Below are 22,421 nucleotides of genomic sequence, written 5' to 3'. Positions count from 1 at the left end.
TAGCAAACCTAGCTTATATGATGTTGTAAATTCACAAATCTGACTGTGCTGTGGTTATAATTAATACAAGGTATTTTTAATCAATACCCCATGAACACAACTTAATTTTACTTATTTAAAATATTTTAGGTATTTTCTAGCTAAAATTATCTAACTGTAGTACACAGACTTTGTAAGGCATGTGGAAAATGTACAATATATGACTGAGATAGATAGATGGATAGATAGATAGACAGAATGACAGATAGATAGATAGATAGATAGATAGATAGATAGATAGATAGATAGATAGACAGACAGATGTATTATATTATTATAAAATATATTTTTATGCAATTACTTAATAAATTATATAGTATTTATACATTATAATTTATTAAATGTCCTTAAAAAATGTTGCAATATTTTCTATTTTACATATTTATGTGTATTTTAAGCTGACTCGATTATTTTACAGTTTTTAACTGTAGCATTTTACATTCTTTTGCACTTAAAATTAGTGACGTTTACAATAATGTCAAGCACTAATAAATGTATGCAACTGAAATTGGTCAGCTATGCACCGCGTACGTAACGACACCTTTTGCTACCGCACTGATCAAGTCTTGTTCATCTCTCAACCTGCTGTGAAAGAGTTACACCGTGGCTGATACATAAACTCCTTTCCCCTCCCCACCAACGTCACCATCCCTCCGAAACTAACAACATGGAGTCCGGTGTTTAGAGTGCAAAGGCGGTCTTCACCGTTTGCTAAACCTATATGCTTTTCCCGGTGATCCTGAGGGAAGGCTACGACGCTCCGGGACGCATACAGCGCAACGCACACATGCTCTATAAGCGCCCGTGCGTTCGTGCCACTTGAATCCAAATAGGACATGGAGAAAGCGATGTGATTGGACGCAGAGGATTCCAAAGACAGGCCGCTTTCCGTGAGTGTAGCACAATTTTATCCTCACCTACAACATCCTGGGAAATGTTTAACAGTCTCAGATTGTGCTGCAGGGGAAGGACAGCGTTTGCAGATGGTCCAGTATTAATATCGCAAGTTATAAACGCATGTGATCTACATCTGCGAGCACCATATTTTCGGGAGCCGGTACTAGCCTGGGTTTTTTTCTCCAGTAAAAAACGGCCTCCTCTGATATTATAAGCGTAGGAAATGAGGCATGATAAAATAGGTCAGACAGAGTGATACTCCTCATGAATTCTACACAGATTTAGTTAGGCTATTCAAATCCACTCTTTCAGAGACTGAATAGCACAGAGCAGTATGTAATTTATCCTCACATTAACCTCTTTGTAAACATCTTGCAAATGCTTATTTGTAGATTTTCTTTAAATAAACCATAAAATTATGAGATTTTTGTGGCTACTAGTCCATATCTATTGCTTTCAGGTGGTCAGTCTTAGATTGCATCTTAGTTGTGTTTGTGTTTTGTCCAGAAATGGAATTGCTCTTCATAATGTAGGACAGGAGAGGTGGATTGCAACTGCACACAAGCCTGTGCACCAGAGGATCATGGAACCTGAAGATGATCTCTCGACCAGGGACCCCCAAGATCTGATGTCCAACCAAGGGCTACTGCCTTCAACATCAACATCCTTACTCAACTGCACCTTCCTGGTATAGCCAAGGCCCTAGACAATGGATCTTTTTAACGTTTTTTTATCTTTGCATTATTTTTATTCCCCTTTTCCAATGGAAAAAAAAAACAATAACAACTAACTGTTAAAATATGAATGTAAAACATTATGTGTGGGAGTCATTGTTTTAATACAGTTAGATGCCTTTTAATCACAATTATCGTTGCACTGTTATTGTATACATTTCTGATTCCTATCTTTTAACAATTAGCATACACGTGTGTGAGAATCTTGCAACATTTTATTTCTCTCCTAAACAGAACTATGTAATGTTGGACTTGTTTCAACCCTCTGAACTCACAGGGGGGGTTATTGCATTGTGATGAAGTGGAGAAGGGTGATGGAAATGGAGATTCAGAAGGTCCAAACTGCTTTTTCCCCACACTGGAACATTGTGGTAAAGTACAGAGAAGTCCACGTTCTTCAGGCTTTCCCTCATCTCTCACATGGGACTCAGACTCGGAGAAAGAAACCTTGGATGGTAATTGTCTCTCTGGTTCATTCTTACTTTCATGTCAGTGAAAAATACATGGGTGTCTATCTAAATCATAAGAAACTCAAAAAGTCTTGAAATGAGAATTTGCAATCATTCAGCTACATTCAGGTTGAACTATTATGTGTTTGTACTGTGAAACTTGTCTCTCTGTGAAAAGTGTTAATGGTTTTGTTTGTCTACATGCTGTATTTATAACTGTGAGTCTACTGCTTTCTGTTAAGTCATGTGTATATTGTTTGTGTTCCTGTGTGGATTCCAATGGTTTATGTCAGAGGAAGAACTTCAGCACTTTTCTAACCCTCATGGTCTGGCTGCTCACAGCCCAGGGAGTCCCACCTCTGTACTACAACAAGACAGGTGAGATGCAGATAATTACATGGAAAAACAGGTTTATAGACAGGGGTGCACATTACTTTTTTTGGCCTGGTTCTCAAGGGAGCACCTGGAGATGCTGCTTGGTACTCACACTTTAAGAGGCAAACTTATACAACAAGCTGTCGTCATCACTTTCTTACTGACTGCTCTCCTCACTTTAACACTATTTGTTCACTGTAGAAATCAAATAAAGGTTCAAGCTGTATTCTTTATTTTATATTAAAATAATGACACAGACAACAGCAGGAATATTAGACTGCTGTCACTTTAAAGACAGAATGCACAGATCAAATATACTGACACACATCCGGTTTCTTTCTCAACTGTTCACTTATGACATAACCGAGAGAAAACTTGCAGAGACACGTATTTTGACATAATTTTGTGTGTTTGTGTTCGTTCAAGTGCAAGTAAACGCGAAAGAGGAATCAATTCGGTGTTCGAGTGCTGTCTGAAACGTGCCTCTTTCTTTCTCTGCGTGCGGCTTTGCACACAGATAAGTTTTGCGCAGATGCGCACAATTTTTGCCTCTTCTTTCACTTTTAAAATCGTTTGAATGTGTAAATTGGCAAGACAAAACATGTCCAAATGACAAACTTTCACTCTATGATGGTTAAACTTAGCAGTTAATCTGCGAATCACATGTGTTGCACACCTATTAATAACTAATAATTGATAAACACACTTATCATCATATTGCTATCTTACCAGAGATGGACAAAAATCCACTAAGATTTTTCTCCAGTAAGTAAACGTGTCTCATTCTGTACTCAAAAATGTTGGCACTCAAAAGCGCTTCCCTCCATGTTTTCTGCTGCACATTGTTTATTTTTTCCATTCATGGTCACCAGCACACCAGTTATGTGCACCCCTGTTTATAGAAAGGTGCATATATGAGGATTTTAAATATTGAGGGGTTTGATGGAGATAAATATAGAGCTGAAATCTATTCATCAGTCTTAATCCTTATACTTGCAGCTTTGACATTGATCCGTGCCAAGAACCTGTGGAAACCAAGCACTTATTTCTTGATAAAAACCCACTTGCCCCCCTGGAGGTGGAGAATAAAGGAGATGTTACATACATGGAGCCAACAACAGACTCCAGCCTACCGAAGCGTGCAGCAAAACGTAAAAAAACGAAAAGTACTGTACCTCAAAGCATGTTTGAATTCATGTCAATACCACCATGTGAAATAAAAAAATACTCAAGTCAATAAAACCTTTCCCTATTTACTTGCAGTGGAAAAAGACAAAGTGAGCTATCTACCAGACACTACACCAAAAGAGGGATGCCAAAAAGAAGAGAAAGATAATCAGAAAGTCCTTAATCGCAGAGGGCAGGAAGAGAAGATCACCAAAGAGGCAGATGTATACACCTTCCCAGCAGACTCTGAGCCAGAGAGTCCACCACCTGGACCTTGGGCGCACTGCACCTTCATCCAGCGCAGAAGGAAAAAGAGGGTCATACTGAGGCCTTTCTCTGGTTTAGGCACCTGGCAACGCACAACGGGAGCCGGCAGAAGGACCAGGGGAAAACCCTCTGGAGCAAAGCAGCGTAAGAAAACCGCAAAGGATGGGGGAGGGATGTTCGATTTTAAAGAGGAAAAAACAGAGAAGGTACGGGGGAGGCAGAACTCAGTAGTAGACCACCAACTGGACGGAGACCTCTCCCAAGAGATTTTCACATGTGTAGAATGTAGCATTTACTTCAAAAAACGTGCCCATCTACGTGAACACATGCTTGAGCATGGCCAGGTCAGTAGACCTGGGAAGAAATGGGAATGTGGAGAGAAAGAAGCTTGGAGCGGACATCTTAATAAAAATGCTTTTGAATGTATAGAGTGTGGTCAGGAGTTTGTAGACAAGGTACTGCTGCTAGATCATCACCGATGCCATGAGGAGTCACGGCAGAAAATCCTTGAAGAGATTGGAAAATTAAATGAGGAGGAAAAGCGGGTGGCAGTGCAAGCCAGTTGCAGTAATGCATCGGAGCCAGTCATCCAAGAGTTAACAAAGGTCAACTGTGGCCAGTTTGTGTGTCTTGAGTGCAACTTCAGCTGTGATGTGCCTCAAGAGCTTTCCGAGCACTCCAAGACGCACACCACCCGAAAAAGGGCTGGCGTTTATCGAACTTCACCCCGCTTCCAGCAGAAATCCTGCAAGAAAGGACAGGTCCAGTCCTCTGCAGATGTTACACCAACTTTTATCACTTCACCTCTCAACAAGAGGTACCCCATCCGAGCATCCAAAAAACCTAAAGAAACACAGCCCGACATTTCCCCTTCACAGGTGGACTCTAGTTCATTGTCTTGTCAAAGAGCTTTTGCAACCCCAGGAGAAGCCACAGACCAACCTGATAAAGCAACCCTGCATGCAAATACAGACCATCCGGAGGAGTCGAGACAAACAGGAGAGACATCTCTGGCTAATTCTATGGAAGAGAATGTTCTACAACCTCAGCATCTAATGTCTCCTCCTCCAAATCCAAGGCGTAAGGATGTGGCATTCAAGAGCATAGGAAAAAAGCGCTCAGTCCGGGCTGCAAAGAATAAACTGGGGCGCACAAGAGCAAGTGCAAGACTTGATCGTAAGTCAACCCTGACTACCGGTGTAACAAAGCAAGTCCAAATCTCAAACCAGACTGCAGATAAGAGCCAGAAAGAAGACATTCCAACCCTAGAACCAGAGCATGATTCAGAACAAGACTCCAAAACAGGTAAGTCAATAACAAGTTATAGCACCAAGACCAGTCAATGCTTAGCTGTGTAACTAAACTGGTAAGGTGATGGCAATGGCAAGGCTTCAGTTCCCAGGAAACAGACATATGCACTTAGGCAAAACTTGAATGATCTGCAAGTTGCTTTGGATAAGGTGTTTGCCAAATGCATAAATGTAAATGCTAACACTTAGTATTGTCAGCAGCATTTGTGTAACGGAAACTATACTTGTCAATGCAACACTTACGTAGGGAACAAGAGAGGATGCAAAATAGCATAAACTAATGGTATATTTCTAATTAAGTTGTTAATGCATTTTCAGAAAGGTCTTGTTTTTATTTTCCATAAATTTCTCGCCATCCACTTATAACATATTAAATATATTAAATATATTAAATAATACATTAAATAATACTGTCATTAACCAGCACAACAGAACAATTAGAATTTGCAGTCACAATTCTAATATCATATTCGTAATAAATACATTACCTGTACTTCTGTCTTTGGTCTTGTAGTGATGCATGCTTATGTGTATGTTTACTGTATGTATTGTTGTGCTATTGTGATGCCTAGATTCAATGTGCCTGAGTCGTTTGAACCAAATTTGTGTAATGGAACATCCTCTTCGATTGGCCATTGGTTAAAGGAGTGACTCTCCCCATTGGCCAGTTATTATAGTTGTGAGGTGTAACTTCCTGTTCCATTGGCTGATGCTCACTATTAGCCACTGTTGGTGGAATAGTGACTTTCTTCCTTCAATTTTTACTGTAGGAGAGGAACAGTTAATCCAGTCAGTGGCCATGGTCACAAGAACCAATATTTTGATGGGAGGCAAATGCCAAGTCTTGAAATTCTAAAAGCACATACTGTAGTTCACATGAGTTGTGCTTGGCCATAAACTTGGGGAAATCCCAGGTTTCACCCTGGCCTTGCACCTGAAAAGCAGCTTCTCAGCCAGCCTCTGAGGGGCAGCAGAGAGGCTGGGGTTGCTTGAGGGGCAGCAAGCCCAGCTAAGAAACAAGTTACCCCTCGTCATCATAGAGTCTCTCAGCTCTGACCTCCAAACTCCCCTCTCATACAGCAGGGTGATGGGTGAATGATGAGCAGTGCCACAGAGATCGTAAATGGTTACAGAGCAGTCAGGCCAAAAAAGAGAATTCTGTCATCATTTACTTTCCATATTGTTGTTCCAAACCCATATGACTTTCTTTCCTCTGTTGATCGCAAAAGGAGACATTTTGTTTGACATTCTCAATACTTTTTCCTTTTTTGGAGCCCCTGACCCCAATATGCGTTTGTTGTATAGAAAAGAGAAGCATGAACATTCTTCAAAATATCTTGTTTCATGTTTCATAAGAAGTCATTTGTGTTTCAGACAACATGAGGGTGAGTAAAAGAAAACAGAATTTCCATTTAGATCAACTTTTATCTTTAACTCAGCTTGCCATCATTCTCATTGCATCCCACAAACATTTTGTTGCGCAATAATCACAATAATTTATTGCGCAATAATCATCTTTGTTTATTTTTTTCATAACTGCTAAATACTGTTTAACACTCCACTTTAACCTCAGGGAGTGAGCCACCTGCCAGTGCTCTGGATCTCAAAGCCAGCTCCTCTTCACCAAAGAAGAGCAGCAAAAAGCTTGAAGCAAAGGAGGAAGAACCCAAACTCAAAAAAGACAAATCTGATAGTCAGGGGAGGAGCAAAGAAGACACACTTGTTGCTACAAAACTAGAGGATGGTGATGATGATGATAATGAGGATGAAGAAGATGAAGATGATGAAGATGTTGTAAATCGTCTTATTGGTGCATTAACTGAGGAAGATGATGAAGATGACGATAGAGAGGGGTTGTTCAAGAGTGTGGAAAGAAAATGCCCTTATTGCCCAGATCGATTCCATAATGGCATCGGACTAGCCAATCACATAAGGGGTCATCTGAACAGAGTGGGTGTCAGTTACAACGTTAGGCACTTCATCTCCCCAGAGGAGGTTAATGCCATTGAGAAGAAATTCTCCTACCAGAAAAAGAAGAAAAAAGGTGAGGAGACTTCTAAATGTAAATGTAGATGGCTTTTTGCCTACTATTGTTAATGTCTGTGAACTTGATGTCTCATGAAAATATATTTTCCATAGCTACGATACAGAACCAAAGGCTTGTGTAACTTTTTTTGATGTAATACTTTCCATTGCCATCTCTAGTCGCCAACTTTGACCCGTCGACCTTCAGCGTTATGAGATGCGAGTTCTGCAGTGCTGGCTTTGACACCAGGGCTGGTCTCTCCAGTCATGCCCGAGCCCATCTCAGAGACTTTGGCATCACCAATTGGGAAGTCACGGTTTCTCCCATTAATATTCTCCGAGAGCTTTTTGCCAAGCATCCAGATCTTGTTCTACCCACTGCTCCCACACATACTCTCCAGTCAAGTCAAGAGGAAAACTCTGATGAAGAGCAAGAGAGCAGGAAAGATATGAAAGATGAGGAGGACATGACTGCAGATCTTGCCACTCTTTCTTCTGACTCTCCAAAACAGCACTGGAAAGAAAAGCACAATATCAGTGAACCAGAGGGTAAGTGAATGGGATTTACTTCTTGATTTCTCAAATAAAGATTTGGTCACTACATAGTTATTACTAAGTTCTTTAAATCACTGCAAAAATGGCTGTTAATAAATAATGATGCAACAAAAAGTCTGACAGAATATATTTTGACAATAAATATTTGTGATTCTGCATTATTTCTGCCATTACTCAAATGCTAGCTTATTTGTACAAAAAGGTCAGATGTTCTTGAACTGTAGAACTATTAAAGCACAAGATGCTTTTTGATACATTGTAACATCATGCTGGATAACAAGGAGGGTTCGCAAAAAAACTTGTGGAGTCATACTAGTTCAATTGCATGCAGTAAGCAAAAGGGTGAACACGTACAAAATAGTAAGATCATTTAAAAATTCTTAAATTTAAATAGTTGTAATCATAATATAATTTGCAATAAAAAAAGTTTGTACTGCATTAGTGTTTAGATGTCTTTTCAAAGGTTGAAGTGACGTTTCTAATGTTACATTTCTTACATTACTTGCTTATAAGTTACTTTTCTTTTACATAAAAAGCCTGCCCTTTACTTCGCCTGCTTTGTGGCCAGAAGTCCAAAATATTGCTAGCTTACTAAAGAGAAACCTCTAAAGCTTGTGGCTACCTTGGGATTTTTTGTAATGCTGTCAGGGGCAGTTGTAAAAGCAGTTCTAAAGATTTTTTTTGTATGGTGCAGAACACTTGCTAATTTCTTAATGCAACATTCGTTAATGTAATTGATGTCTGTCTTGCATTTAATAGTTATCCCAGTCTCCGCCTTTATTCGGTTCGTCACGCCTTGGTGCGTTAGTGCATGTGTGCGGGGCAAAATGGCTGCTTCCACCTCCCCGCAGACACAAACAATAGCGGAAAAATTGTCTGACTGTAGGTGCTGTAATAAGTCCGATGCGCTGCAGCCGCTGAATGGTGAGTGCATGCACTTCCGCGCCGTGCATGGGGATGCATGAAAGATGCATATGATCGGAGCTTAGCCACTTTTCAAGCTTGCATGGCATGCAATCGTGTTAACATTTAAGACAAGCTCCTGTCATACCCGATGTGCATTTTAAATTACTGATGTCTGAAAGGGTCTAGTGAGACAGAGTGCGCGTGTGAAAGCCACTGATTCCCCTGCTGTCTGTCACTTTTCTAAAAGTAAAGATATGTGACATTATGCGCACAGGTACTTATTAAACGCTGTTTTTGATGTCCTGTCAAAATGACGGCATATATGTCTTTATGATTACCGAAATTAGGCTGAGTCTTCGCCATTTTACTTGAGGTGCTTTTTAATGTTGAAATGGAGCGCGCCAACGCGTTATTCTTGCTCTTGATTTTTATTTCTTTTTCCGCGCACTTTCAGAAAAACGTTTTTGAAAAGAATAATGACAACGCTAGCTGCTTGTTTTCTTTTATGTTGTCCTGAATAAGTTATTTAACGGTTGGCTTTAATGTTTAACTTACTGCATTTGATGTCTTTTGTCTATTTGTCTGGTTATTTCATGCGATGTGTGCCATTACAATGAATTTTCATTTTCAGTCTGAGGAGAAAAAGGGCTGATGTTGCTAGAATTGTGTCTAGGACAGATCAAATGACAGAACAGAAACGCCCACCGCAGGAACGCGTTCACAGCTTATTATATTGAATATGCTGAGAAGAGCAAGACCAGCAGGAGCTTCAAAAGAAAAACACTGTGTGCTACGACTGTAGTAGGCCTGCTGAATTTATCTCTGGAGTGAATAAAATATTGGTTGTGTTTATCTAATTGTTAGACTTGAGCATTCAAAATAAAACAACTCTTAAGTCAGATAAACCTGTTGTTTTATAGCCTTGTCTAAAAATGTAGTTAAACTAGAATAGTAGCCTAATCTTGTGGCTGTTTGAGGTCAAGACTATTGCTTAGCTGTACCTTATGGTTTCATCTCCGAAGTTTGTCCATTTTAAAAACACTAAGTAAATAACTACAGTAAGTTTAATGCTGCCTCAAATTGCAATCTACTGTGAAAGCCCAGACTTAGCAGAGTGCTAGGGTGGGCTATGCTCATCTAACATTTTTTCTGTGCAACATGATGCTTAAGTTGTGAGAAAAATAAAATGAGTTAGAAATAATTGTTTAGACGCAGATTAATATGTTAAACTTTTGCCAAAATAAGTGAAAGAAAGTAATGATATGAAATACGATCGGAAATGTTGGACTATTATCTCAAAGTTCAAGCAATAAATGTCTGTGAATTTTAAGGGCTATATAATTGAAATTATTTATTTCATCTTTTGATGAAATTTACATCAAACTATAGTATATTTTGTAATTGCCCTATAAGTTTCTGTCCCCATAATGAAAAAAATATTTACCAGGTGTCTTTTAGCAAATCTGTCAAAATCACGTAGCCAGTCAATTATGCATGAATTAACTATGAATTATTTTATTTTATTATTTATTTTGCATATGGTGAAGGGAAAGCTAGTAACTGTTAGATTTAGGGAAACATTCATTTCAGACCTTTGTGGTTGTCCTTGAAAGGCTTTGACTATTTGGCTCATTTAAAAATGTTGTCTCTGTCTGTGCATATTCAGGTGGGGAGGAGGCAGAGGATGAGGAAGAGGAAGATGAAGAAGAGGAGGCCCAAATGCCCCTTATGGATAAGTTGGCCACAAGTCCAGAAGAAAAGACCCTGTTTACTCTAGAGGAACAGAGCCCTGAATCTAAAGAGACCGATTCTATGGGTAATTAGAATTTTATTTTATCTCAACACTTTTAATCTGCTTTTAAAAGAATAGCTCACCCAAAAATCCAAATATAGTCTTTAAAAATTCAACCTTTTTGTTCCACAGAAACATAAATTCATACAGGTTTGGAATGACTTGATAGTGAGTAATTGTGGACATGAATTTTTATTTTTGGATTAAGTATTTCTTTAAATACACCTGAAGTTGCTAGTATTAATTGCATCTACATGGATATTTGAGCTGATGGGATGAAACGTCAAATACATTTGCCCTTATTGGCCTGGTGTGCCATCTTGATTTTTCTGTCTTTTTACGTGACATTTTTCAACTAATCAAAATTAGTTTTTATTTCCACAGTGGAGAAGTCAGTAAATGACTATTTACACTGCTTTTTGATTAACTGTGCAATCATGAAAAGACCAAATGTAATGCCCTCCAAGACTCAATTGAGAAGGGTAACAATCTGATCACCTCAGGAGGTGGTTTGACATGCATTCAAAGAGTAAATGCATCCTGTTGTTCAAGCCATGCATATACCCAATTGGTTAGCAATCCCATCTATCAAAATTCATGAAGTGAATAAGTGTATATAGGCCTTGTATCACCATTTCTCTGTTTTCCAGGCTCCAACTTGTTGAAATGTGAGTTTTGTGGTACTACATTTGAGACACGTCGTGGTTTGTCTAGCCATGCCCGCTCTCACCTACGGCAGCTGGGTGTTGGCATGTCGGAGAACAGTGGAGCACCCATTGATCTCCTCCACAAGATCACTAAGGAACGTTCAATGGATGCATGCTTCACTGGCACCTCCCCTACTATGGAATCATCTAAGAAGACCCAGCACCATGCCCCTATTGTTCCTATACCTAGCCCCACAAAAGATGTTGAAACTGAAGAAGGACTGCTGGACACAAAGCCCCCTGTCCCGTTTTCTGTAGCTGGTTCCGCTATTAAAGTTTCCTCTTCCCCAACTACTCCATCTGCAGCTGGCTCTCTGCCTTCCTCTCCATTTTTAAAGTCTCGATCCCCTTCCCCAGTGCTGAGAAAAGCTCCCATCTCTTCCTTACTACCTGTGTCTTCCCCACTTCGATCCCAGGAGCATAAGGCCTTAGGAAAGAAACAATCTACAAACCTCTCCAGTCCAACCAAACCATTCTGGGCACCGCAAGAGACAGATGCCCCTTTGAACCTTAGTAAGAAAGCATTTAATATACTAAATACTAATAAAGAATTTCAACAAATTGTTTGCGGTTTGTTTTTATAGTCTTGGGGTCATCAATTGATCCTTCTTGCAAATTTATTGTCTATATGTACTTAAAATCTCTAACTTTTCTGTTCCTCTCTCTTTCTTTTCTAGCGATGGACATGGACTCTAAAGATATTATTTGCCAGTTGTGTGGTGCATGGTTTGAAACAAGAAAAGGCCTTTCAAGTCATGCTCGTGCACATTTGCGCCATTTTGGGATTGAGTACTCAGAATCCAAGGGCTCCCCCATTGACTTACTCAACCGTTTCATCTTGACTGATGACTTTAAGCACAAAGCAAATTCTTTTCTCTCCGATGGTCCTGAGGACCTGAGGTCCCAGAAGACCAGTATGACTTCCCTCTTACCCTCCACTTCCACTTCCTCCTCTAAGAGACATATTCCCTCCAGCCCTGTCCTATATAAAATGGCGACTTCTTCTTTGAAGACAGCCATTGGCTCCAAAGCTACCTCGTCTTCTACCCACACCCTATTGGGCCCACCCCCAAAGAAGCTGAAATCCTCCTCTTTGCAGGTCCTTCGTTTCAGTGGTGGGGAAGTGATGTCCTTTCCTATAGGTAACAACTTTTACGTGTTTTGCATGTCCTTGTTTATTCTTTGCTAATTACATAAGGTAATTTACACACATAAACTTTAGTCTGATAAATTGTTCTGTATACTTCTATCAGAGCCAATGAAAGACGTGGGCTGCGAATTTTGTGGAGAACTTTTTGAGAACCGCAAAGGCCTCTCCAGTCATGCTCGCTCCCATCTGCGCCAACTTGGCATCACAGAATGGTCTGTGAATGGCTCACCTATTGACACACTAAAAGAGATTATAGTCCGTCGAGGCCTACCGTCCATCATGCCTCTGAAGTCCCCCAAATCCCCCTGTTCTTCTCCGGGCCCAGGAATGCCTCGGCCTGCGGTCCAGTCCTCTTCCCCACCAGGGAATGTTCTTGGGCGCCTACCTTTCCACTTTGCCAAAACACCAAGCCACAACCAGCCTACTTATCGCAAAATGTCTCCTTCGACATCTGCTGCCAGTTCCCCCCAAACAGTAGAGCTGGTTAAGCCAAAACCAGAGCCGGAAATTGTAGAAGTTACTATGAAAGGATCAGACATGGGAGGAAATAAAGGCTACAGTCCAGAGCCATTACATTCCAGTTTAATTACTTCAGATAATGTTTATCCAGTCAACTTGGGTAAGTTTTTTTTTTTGATTTTGGTTTTCACACCTGTAGTCTGTGTTTGTTTGTTTACTTTTATCATGTTTAATGATGTTATTGGATGATTGAATCATCTGTTGTCGTTTTACGGTCTTTCCTCCTACAGTCATGACTCAGGAGAAGGAACCTTCCCGTGATATTCGCTGTGAATTCTGTGGTGAATTCTTCGAAAACCGCAAAGGCCTCTCAAGCCACGCACGATCACACTTAAGGCATATGGGTATCACAGAGTGGTCTGTAAATGGCTCGCCCATTGACACACTGTGGGAAGTCATGAGGAGACAGGGCACAACCCCTGCATCTGTTGCCTTAGGTATAAAGGAGGAACCGGGACAGGATGGTGTAATTTCATTGAACAGTCCAGGCTATCAGACCTCTGCCCTGTCCCGCAAATCACCTCTTAATCTGTTACACTCTGGTTCGCGCCTCCATAAGCATGGGCTGGGAAGCATGACCTTGTCCCCCACCTCACCTGTGGGGAAGATTTTTGGAGTGTCTCCACTGAAGAAGAAGGTGCTGGTAGAGGAGGGACAGCCTGGAGAGAAGACATTGCTCATCCAATCTAAAAACTTCTCGCCTCCCCCACAGGACTATTCCTTTAAGGGAAAAGCCTCAACGGAGAAGCATGGGATAGGCCACATGGGTAAGGGAATATTTTTGTAAGACTTCTTTTTTGGTTCTTCTCCATAACATTGTTTGAAGACTATTTGTAGTTCAATGTCTTTGTTGCTTCAATGTTTGCACAAGAATGACTCAAATAAATAAAAGACCTCAATTCAGAATTTCAAGACTTAAAATCAAGTTTGTGGTTATAAGCAAAAATATGTATTAAAAATGACCCTATTTGCTTTTTTCTTTTTACAGATGTTCTTGGTGTTATTGTGAAATATTCAGTGTTTGCTTTTTTAGCATTTTTTTCCCCCTTGTTGAATATCCTGATTTACTCAGAAATACGTAAAATGGTTTGTGAATATTCTAAAAAACAATGTGGCTTCATCTTTTTGTTTTTCCTTTTCAGATGCTAGTTGTGAACTCTGTGGATTCTACTTTGAGAACCGGAAGGCATTGGCCAGTCATGCTCGGGCACATTTACGACAGTTTGGCGTTACAGAGTGGTGTGTAAATGGTTCGCCTATCGAGACGCTGAGTGCCTGGATACGCAGCCGTCCACAGAAGGCAGCAGAGATGCAGCAAAGTTATGTGCAAGGAGCCCGCTATACCCAAAAGAAAGTATGAAAGCAACTACTCCTCAGTAATTTTCTAGCTGTGAAAATATGAAAAGATTGCTCTTTCTATATCAATTAAAATTTCTGTATTCTTTTGCAGAGGTGCAGTTCCACTCTCTCACCATCCTGTAACTCTGTCCCTACAACTCCTGTTTCCCAAAAGCCTGCTGTGTCCAAATGGGCATCTCTCACTTTGCCTCAAAAGAGGGCAATTGAACGTGATGCCAACAGTTGTTCATGGGGGTTGTCATCGCGAGGAACAGACGCAAAAAGCAGGAGTGGAAGTTCCACTCAGCATGGCCTTATTCCACAGCCTGGCGGCCATCATTCCAATAACGCTCTTCCACATGCACAGGTGGCCCATAGTGAACTCAACGTGCGTTTGCCACGAGGTCTGAGCAAAACTTTACCTTAATCTCTTCGTCTTCCTTTTTCCCTATGTATTTGCAAAATTGTACCTAAGCTGCCGATTTCATTCTCTTAAGGATTTGAGAGACGGCCACTTAAACACCCGTCACATGCTGAAGGAGGGGAGGGAGAGAGTGGCCCCCCAAAGCCTCGCTCCAGTACTGTTCCTGCCCTTGTGCCAAAGCCTCCCTCCACCCCACTGGTTAGACTTGTGGGTAAAATTTACTCACTCAAGTGCCGGTGAGTTGTACTTGCATATTAAGTCTTGTCAGTAATCTAGTGAGCTGCCTGGTTATATACAGCCTACATAACTAGAATGCTAACTGAAATGGAAACTAGTAAGTGACTCTTGTAGAATGATCTAGAATCATAGATAGAATAGATACATAGCTTTGGTCTAAAACTTTGTATCTATATTTTCGTGAGATCATTGTGCTCTGAGCATGTCTATGATGCCTTAATATCTTGGTATTCACTAGGGCTGTTCGATTCCGAAATTTTTGGAATCTTGTCCGATTCCTGGTTCTGGAATCGATGGGAGTCGATTCCAAGAATCGATTCCTCACTGTTGTTTTCTATTCTTTTTCTATGCTTGTTTTTTTTTTTGATTGCAGGATCCTAATCTCACCATGACTACAGGATAAAGGTCATAGAATGTTGCCTTCTCATAATATGAAGCTTTATTTGTAAAATAAAAAATAAATTTCTATAGCTCTGATTGATTTTACTATTATCGAGCGAGAGGCGAATTAATTATACGCTTTGTTGAAATGAAAAAGGTTATAAATGAGGAGTCGATTCCCCTTGAAGGAATCTACTCCAACCTTTGGAATTTACTCTATTCCCAAGGCCTCAGAATCGAGGAATCGATTCCCAGCCCTAGTAGTCAGTGCATTCGGTTTTTGAACGGCTAGTGTACATGTATTTTATTTAAGATCATATTTATGTCCTTAGTGTAGATGAAGCCTTGGTGTGTTGATGATATTTTTTAAATAGCTTAGACATTTCTTTTTACAAATGTGTAGAACCTTATGTTTTATTTGTAAATCATTTCTTTTAGGTTCTGTGACATGGAGTTTCACGGCCCTCTCTCGGTACAGGAGGACTGGATCAGGCACCTGCAGCAGCACATCCTCAATCTTAACTACAACAAGACTGCATCACCCACAAACGACACTCCTGTCCAAAGTGACACTCCTGCTCCAAACCCCATTGTCTCAGCTGCTACTTCCTCTTCCACTACAACCACAGCTCCTGCCGCGACCCCGTCCACGCCCTCCCCAATGCCCACTTCAGCCTCCACACCTACACCCACTCTCAACCAAGTCTCCGTCCGGCCACAGTAGAGCCAATTCCTTCGCCTGCAAATTAGACCATGTGTCCCTCCTACATATGTATGGGATGCCATCATCTTCACCAGTTATATCCCTAATTTGTTCTTTTTGGTTTCTGTATTGCTCATCTTTGAATATTTCTATCTCTGATCAAAGGGAGAGATTTTTTTCGAAAATTCTCAGCTAGCGACCTTCTTACCCTGACCTACATCACAAGCATCTGTTATGATTCAGGCGAGAGGTAGGTGTGTTGCCATGACAGTTCTCATCTCCCTTTTCCCTCGAAAGGATTGATCATTATTTATGGGGAAAAAAATCACAGTACAATGCAACGTTTCATGCATTTATGCTTTGAAAAGGAGAAAGAGTATGTGGTGAGTTCAGTTTTGTAAGCTACCTGGCCCTTATGCCCAATGCCTAAAATTTGTTGTTCAAGAGGAACTCTTAAGACTACAGCAAAACCGTTTAGCTTACCTAATGTATTGTTGAATCGTCGACAAATCAGAGTTACAATCAAAAAGGCACAGAGATAAAACTATAAAGCACTTAGACAAAAGGCCTTGGCCCTTTGAAACAAAGCTTTTCTGTTTCAAGCATTTGCAAGTTCACAGTTTTTAACTGTGATAATTAAGTACAAGCTTGCACTGCCATGCAGTTATAAAAAGATGCGAGATGTTTGTTTTAAGCAGACATAGATGGGTTCATGTCAAAACGATACATGCTTTTCCTTTTCTGTTCCTTTGGATCCTTTTCTGCTCCATTGCTAAGGGGTCATTATCCCTCTGCAATCTTGATGTTTATATTCTCAGTTCAATCTTGCAACTTAGAGATGATCAAACTTGTCTGGAACCATTTGCTGCTAAATATTTAAATAAGCTAAGCACACTTAGTTAAATGCATTGTTTTAGCACGTCCAACATTTGTACAAAATAAGCATGAAAAATTACGTCATGCCTTCCAGTTGTATTCGAACATACGTATTTATGCCTTCATTGCTCTTTCATACAGCACATTATTTTGTAGCACGTTTGCACAAGTTTATGCGATGCTTTGCATAATGCTTTGACGATTTTGATTCTAGATCGCTCCATTTTCACAGCAGCTTTCTTGTTACTTCTGTGCTTGACACAAAGTAAACTCCAAATGAAACAGTTGACTCCACTGTCTAAAAGTATTCTGGTTGCTTTTTAAATGATAATGAAGCTTTCTGAGAAATTGCCTTGAAAAAAGTTGATGGGCTGAAGTATTTTAGTCTTATAAAAATAAGACTATTAAGATTAAGACCCCCCCTCCCCCTTCCAGATTTCAAGAGAACCCAAATTTATGGCTCTTTTGAATGTTGAATGAACTGAACTATTTGGCTACACTACATTGAATGTTTTACAAGAGTAAAAAGACGATGCACTTTTATCTGCAACGAATTAGGGAGCGTTCGTGTGTTTGAACTCTTGTATATATAAATATATATATATTGTTTTTTTCTGAGCATAAAGTGCTAAATGCCTGTGTATGACGCTTTTTTCTTAAGAAGTTTTTCCCTGTACCAATCTGATGGCGTTTTCACAAAAACAAAAGCAAGGAAAGGATTTTAAGAACTGTTTAAATTTGCCAGTGACAGAATGTGCCAAAGAGGACGTCACACATGTTTTGTTAGCTTTGGTAGCTTTAGCGTTTGCAAGTCCCCGTTCTGTTTTGTCTTTGAGCAGTGGACGGTGGCAGCAGATTTGCTGCTGTGGATTTGCTTTAAAATAAATAGAAATTGACAACTAAGTATAGTTTACTATGTGAGTATACCATACAAGTTCACCATAGTTATGGTGCTTGATTCATCCAAGAATTGACTGTCGATTTTTACTGCAAAAACAGTGACTGCCTCCCAAACATACGAGTGCTTTTGCTTATGTTTCCATATCTTCACAGGGAAGCAATGACAAACTGGTCCACTATGGATGTTTGTTGCAGCTTTCACGACTTAACTCTGACTGTTAGGTTTTTAGTATTCCAAAAGGGAATATTATTGATATATCTTACCTAACATATGTATAGACAAGAAGAAGATATTAACAGTTTAACACTTCAAATGTGATCTTTGTGAATTTATTTCAATTTTTAATGCTGTGTATTTTTTAATGAGATGTGCATTCCTTTACTTGCAGTTACATACCAGTGGAATAGATCAGTGTTTTATTTTTTATTCTGTCAGTTTCTCTTTTAAGATTAAGTACATTGGTGCTCATGTGAACGAGTGGATGTGAATGGATTTTTAATTGAAGATTGTTTCAAAGGGAGATTGTCAAGTCCTCGTCCAAGGACTCTAAAAATGTGTCTTAAATGCAACTGCTATGTATGTTGTTATTGGTTAGTTGGGTCATTTTGTGACTGTTGCCCAGTTGGCATGTGCTTCACAGCAGATGGTGTAAGATCTCCTAAAGATCTCCTCAGCTGGTTTAGACTGCAGTCTCTGTACAAGTGTTTGTGTTGTATGAGAGAGAGGAAAACATGACTTTTTGTGACTGAAAGAGAGAAGTGCCATGGAAGTGTTGACCAGAGACGGATTCATGTGAATCTGCTCTTGAATGAAAATCATTAAATGTGCTCTAAAATCTCAGCAAGTTGTGCACTCTTGTGTCATTTTTGATTCATAACTCAGCAGGATGATCAACAACGCCCTGATTTAATTGGACGGAGTTTAAAGTTCCTTTGCATACCTCTTATCAATGCTGGGAATTGTAAACAGTCTGATAGCAAAACAAACCGCTAGTAAATGGTTAAAGTGGATGTGATGGGAACACAGTGATAACAAGCTTCCTGAACTCTTGTTCTAAATCTGTAAAATGTGTGCCGCTTTCCATGAGTAGGGCACAAGTCACGTTTTTGTATTGAGAGCTATTATGGGGAAAAAACCCCGATAAATTGGCATGCAAAGCAGTAACATTGTATGTAGGCCAACTCGAAATGGACTGGGAGTCGATTCCGAGGCATTGGGAATTGAGAGTCTTTTCCTAAAAATTCCGGAGTCGAACAGCCCCATTGGTCTGTCCAGCATCTCGACAGTACTTAGTAATCATACAGCATCATAATAATGACAATCTGCTTTAATATTTATTTCATTGTAGTCAAAAATTGTAGAAGGAACCCAAGACCCTATGAACCCTTTCTACTGACAAATAAATAATCTCATTACATTTTCTCTTTTTTTTTATGCTGTTCATCGAGCTAAACCATTACACTGTATTACTCAAGTTAAAAGAGAATATGTAAATTATTTTAAAGTGGTTGATTATGATTTTACTTTTCTAACTTTAGTTAGTGTGTAATGTTGCTCTTTGAGCATAAACAACATCTGCAAAGTAACAATGCTCAAAGTTCAAAGCAAAGGGAGATATTTTCTTTTAAAGGACTACACGACATTCCGCCCAAGTTAGTGACATCACGAAACCTAAAATGTCATAAACTCCGCCCCCTGAACACGATTTATAGATTATCATGACAGAATATGCTAATCAATGACTAGCAGACAACTACACATCAGCTACATAAATTCATCAACTAACCATTCAGAAATGTCCATTCTACATGTTGTCACTTCTTCTTTAGTCTCTCCATCTTTGTCTGACTCCGGTTTGAATATAAAAGGCTAAAAAAATTCACATTTTCAGAGCATGTCTGTGTTAGGTAGGCTAATCCAAGCTGCTAAGAACGCTGTTGTAGCAGCAGCTCATTTGCATTTAAAGGGACTGACACAAAAACGGTGCGTTTTAGCTCAGCCTCAAAAAATTAGGGTATTTTGAGCTAACTTCACATACACACTATGGGGACATCAGAGATTTATTTTACATCTTGTGAAAAGGGCATTATACCACCCCTTTAAAAAATTCTCTCAAATATATAGGTTTGTCAAGTATATTAATATTATGAACAAATATTTGGTCTCAAACTAGCTCTCTACTGAGTTTAATTTAGGTTTAACCTACAATCCTGTTATTCTTTTCTTCTTTTTTTTTGCATGAAATTGCATTTTGTTTATTCAATATTTAATGCTAAAACATAAAATCACACAATCAGGGTTTTAAACATTATTTAGATATGTTCTCAAATCGTATAAAATAAATGTAAAAGTATGAAGTAAAAAAGAATAGTAAAATCCACAAGTATAATATTTAGTTTGACCTCCTGAAAATGAAAAGAATATACGCTTTAGTGTAGGGTCCAACTCTCACTATGTGGTTGCTTATTAGCATGCATATTACTAGAATATTGGCTGTTTATTAGTACTTATAAAGCACATATTAATGCCTTATTCTGCATGACCATATTCTACATCCCTTAATCCTACCCAATACCTAAACTTAACAACTACCTTACTAACTATTAATAAGCAGTAATTAGGAGTTTATTGAGGTAAAAGTCGTAGTTAATAGTGAGAATTGGACCATAATCTAAAGTGTGACCATATTCATGATAGTGTATCTTAGCCTATTGTAAACACATACCAGACGAGGGCGCAATTGAGCCACTAAGCAAAACACATGTTTGAAACTGTAACCAACCCTCAATCACAATCACTAGAGAAATTAGCTTGCATAGCCTTTGCTCATCTGGGATTTAAAGTTAGTGTATAAAGTAGGACCGTTTTGTGGCTATTATATTTTTTTCTAATCGTATTACTCTAACTTCCCTCCATGATTGGAGGGCTTTTGATGGCAGGAAGTGTGGGAAGCCTTCCATGTTTGGTGATTTTGTGCAATTCACATTCTCAGATAGAACCGATAACTGCCCTTCTCATTATATAAAGACATATTTGAGCTCATGGCATTTTAAGCGAATCTGATTTGCATGCCACCCAATCCACTGAATCCAGAAAGACTTTTAGTGTGATTGGGGTGCATGGGTATGATATTGGATAGCATTTTTCAGTAGCACGTTATTTTACAGTCCTGTTTCGCATGTTCATACTGTATTTTTATATTATAGTAAGTACAATAACTGGGTAATAACTAGGTAATAGTCCTGAACTAACCCCTAAACCTAATCTTAACCCATGTATGTTACTCAGAACTTTCTTGGTAAGTAGCCTACACTGTAAGTGCATTGAAAGTGCACGAATACTGTAAAATAAAGTGCAGCCCATTTTTCTTTCAGACTTACATAGTCAGAGCCGTAGTCCGTATTAAAACATGTCCGAGAGGTTTATTCAAAACATGAGGGAGTTTAATGTTGTACTCTTGAGTATGAGCTGTCTGATGTATTATATTACATGTAGGTTTCGCAATCATTTATAAGGTGTGAATAATCTTAGGTCATTTGCACAAAAGGAAGATCTTATTGGGTGACGCAGACATTTCCCAGCAAACTCAGTGAGAAATAGATAGATAAAGATAGATCAAGATCAAAGATATGGATGCGGGTTTAAATGTCAAACTAAAACAAACACTTCGGACACGACTGCAACCGTAAAAGCCAGACAATGCCAGATCCAGAGCGAATGGGCGGGAACACATGCTGAGATGCTATCGGATATCTGTGGCTGACAGGATGGGGAAATAGCTTAAACATAAACTATACTGACACACTTGTGTCTCTTTTAAGTACAGAAGAAAACCAGTCCTGTGTCTCACATCAGGCGGAAAGACTCAGTCAAGGCTAAACCTAGTCAATGTGTTGTAAGGAGCAATGGACCACAAAGCCTGCATGTTTCTGGTTATTTTATTTGCGGCTTCTGCAAGTTATTAACATTATTAAAATCAAGAATTGTATCCGTTAATATTATTTAATGAGCTAACATGAACTAACAATGGACAGTTGCATTTCATTGTTTATTAATCAATACAAATGTGTTGCTCATTGATAGTTAAAGTTAGTTGATGCATTAATTAACATGAACTAACGGAACCTTATATGGTAAAGTGTCATTACTGGTTTATTTAATTTTTTCATTATTGTTGGTTGCACTTTATTTTAAGGTGTCCTTGTTACAGTGTAATTATACAGTTAAGTATGGAGTAATAATTAAGTTAGGGTTTGGTTTAGGGTTAGTTGCATGTAATTATGGATAAACGTGTGTTACTTTAATAAGTAGGTGTGTGTAACAAGAACACTGTAAAATAAAGTGTTACCTTTTTTTAATGGTTGTTGCTAATGGCGATATATAATTTGTATTGCAGTGTTGTTTATATCAGCGTTATATTGGCCACCCTGCTCTTTTTCTTTTATTACAAAATGAGATCTATGCAATTTCTGAAATCAAACACTTATTTTACACAATATTTTGCTCAAAATATTGACAACAGAAATTGTTTATTATTAAGTTTGTCGATTCTGGACACTTATGCTAGTCAGCCAAGTTGATGTCTGCCTTGCCAATAAATCTTTAGTTATTGATTATCAAATGTTCTATAAATATTTTGACATTTAGAAAACCTTCATTTGTGCTATTT

General features: G+C 39.1%; 1 protein-coding gene across 4 annotated transcripts; it reads left to right on the top strand.

Annotated features, from left to right (window-relative positions):
- Window positions 1–677: 677 nt before the first annotated feature.
- On the top strand, window positions 678–18,592 carry wizb (WIZ zinc finger b). 4 transcript variants are annotated; one of them, XM_082180229.1, is made up of 17 exons: window positions 678–929; window positions 1,470–1,624; window positions 1,948–2,125; window positions 2,413–2,497; window positions 3,494–3,660; window positions 3,758–5,233; window positions 6,812–7,282; window positions 7,444–7,812; window positions 10,391–10,540; window positions 11,167–11,736; window positions 11,901–12,365; window positions 12,477–12,992; window positions 13,123–13,659; window positions 14,035–14,246; window positions 14,343–14,634; window positions 14,728–14,890; window positions 15,711–18,592. In XM_082180229.1, the coding sequence occupies exons 2-17, from the start codon at window positions 1,520–1,522 to the stop codon at window positions 15,994–15,996; spliced, it is 6,042 nt and encodes a 2,013-aa protein (XP_082036355.1). In that variant the 5' UTR covers window positions 678–929; window positions 1,470–1,519; the 3' UTR covers window positions 15,997–18,592. The 4 variants fall into 4 exon arrangements, with proteins under 4 accessions (XP_082036355.1, XP_082036356.1, XP_082036354.1 ...); XM_082180230.1 differs by having other exon boundaries at window positions 1,444–1,624; window positions 3,494–3,645; XM_082180228.1 differs by having other exon boundaries at window positions 1,444–1,624.
- The last annotated feature ends 3,829 nt before the right edge of the window (window positions 18,593–22,421 follow it).

This window comes from Leuciscus leuciscus (genome assembly GCF_965113295.1).
Source record: "Leuciscus leuciscus genome assembly, chromosome: 1".
NCBI lineage: Eukaryota > Metazoa > Chordata > Actinopteri > Cypriniformes > Leuciscidae > Leuciscus > Leuciscus leuciscus.
This window is presented reverse-complemented; position numbering and strand designations above follow the sequence as displayed.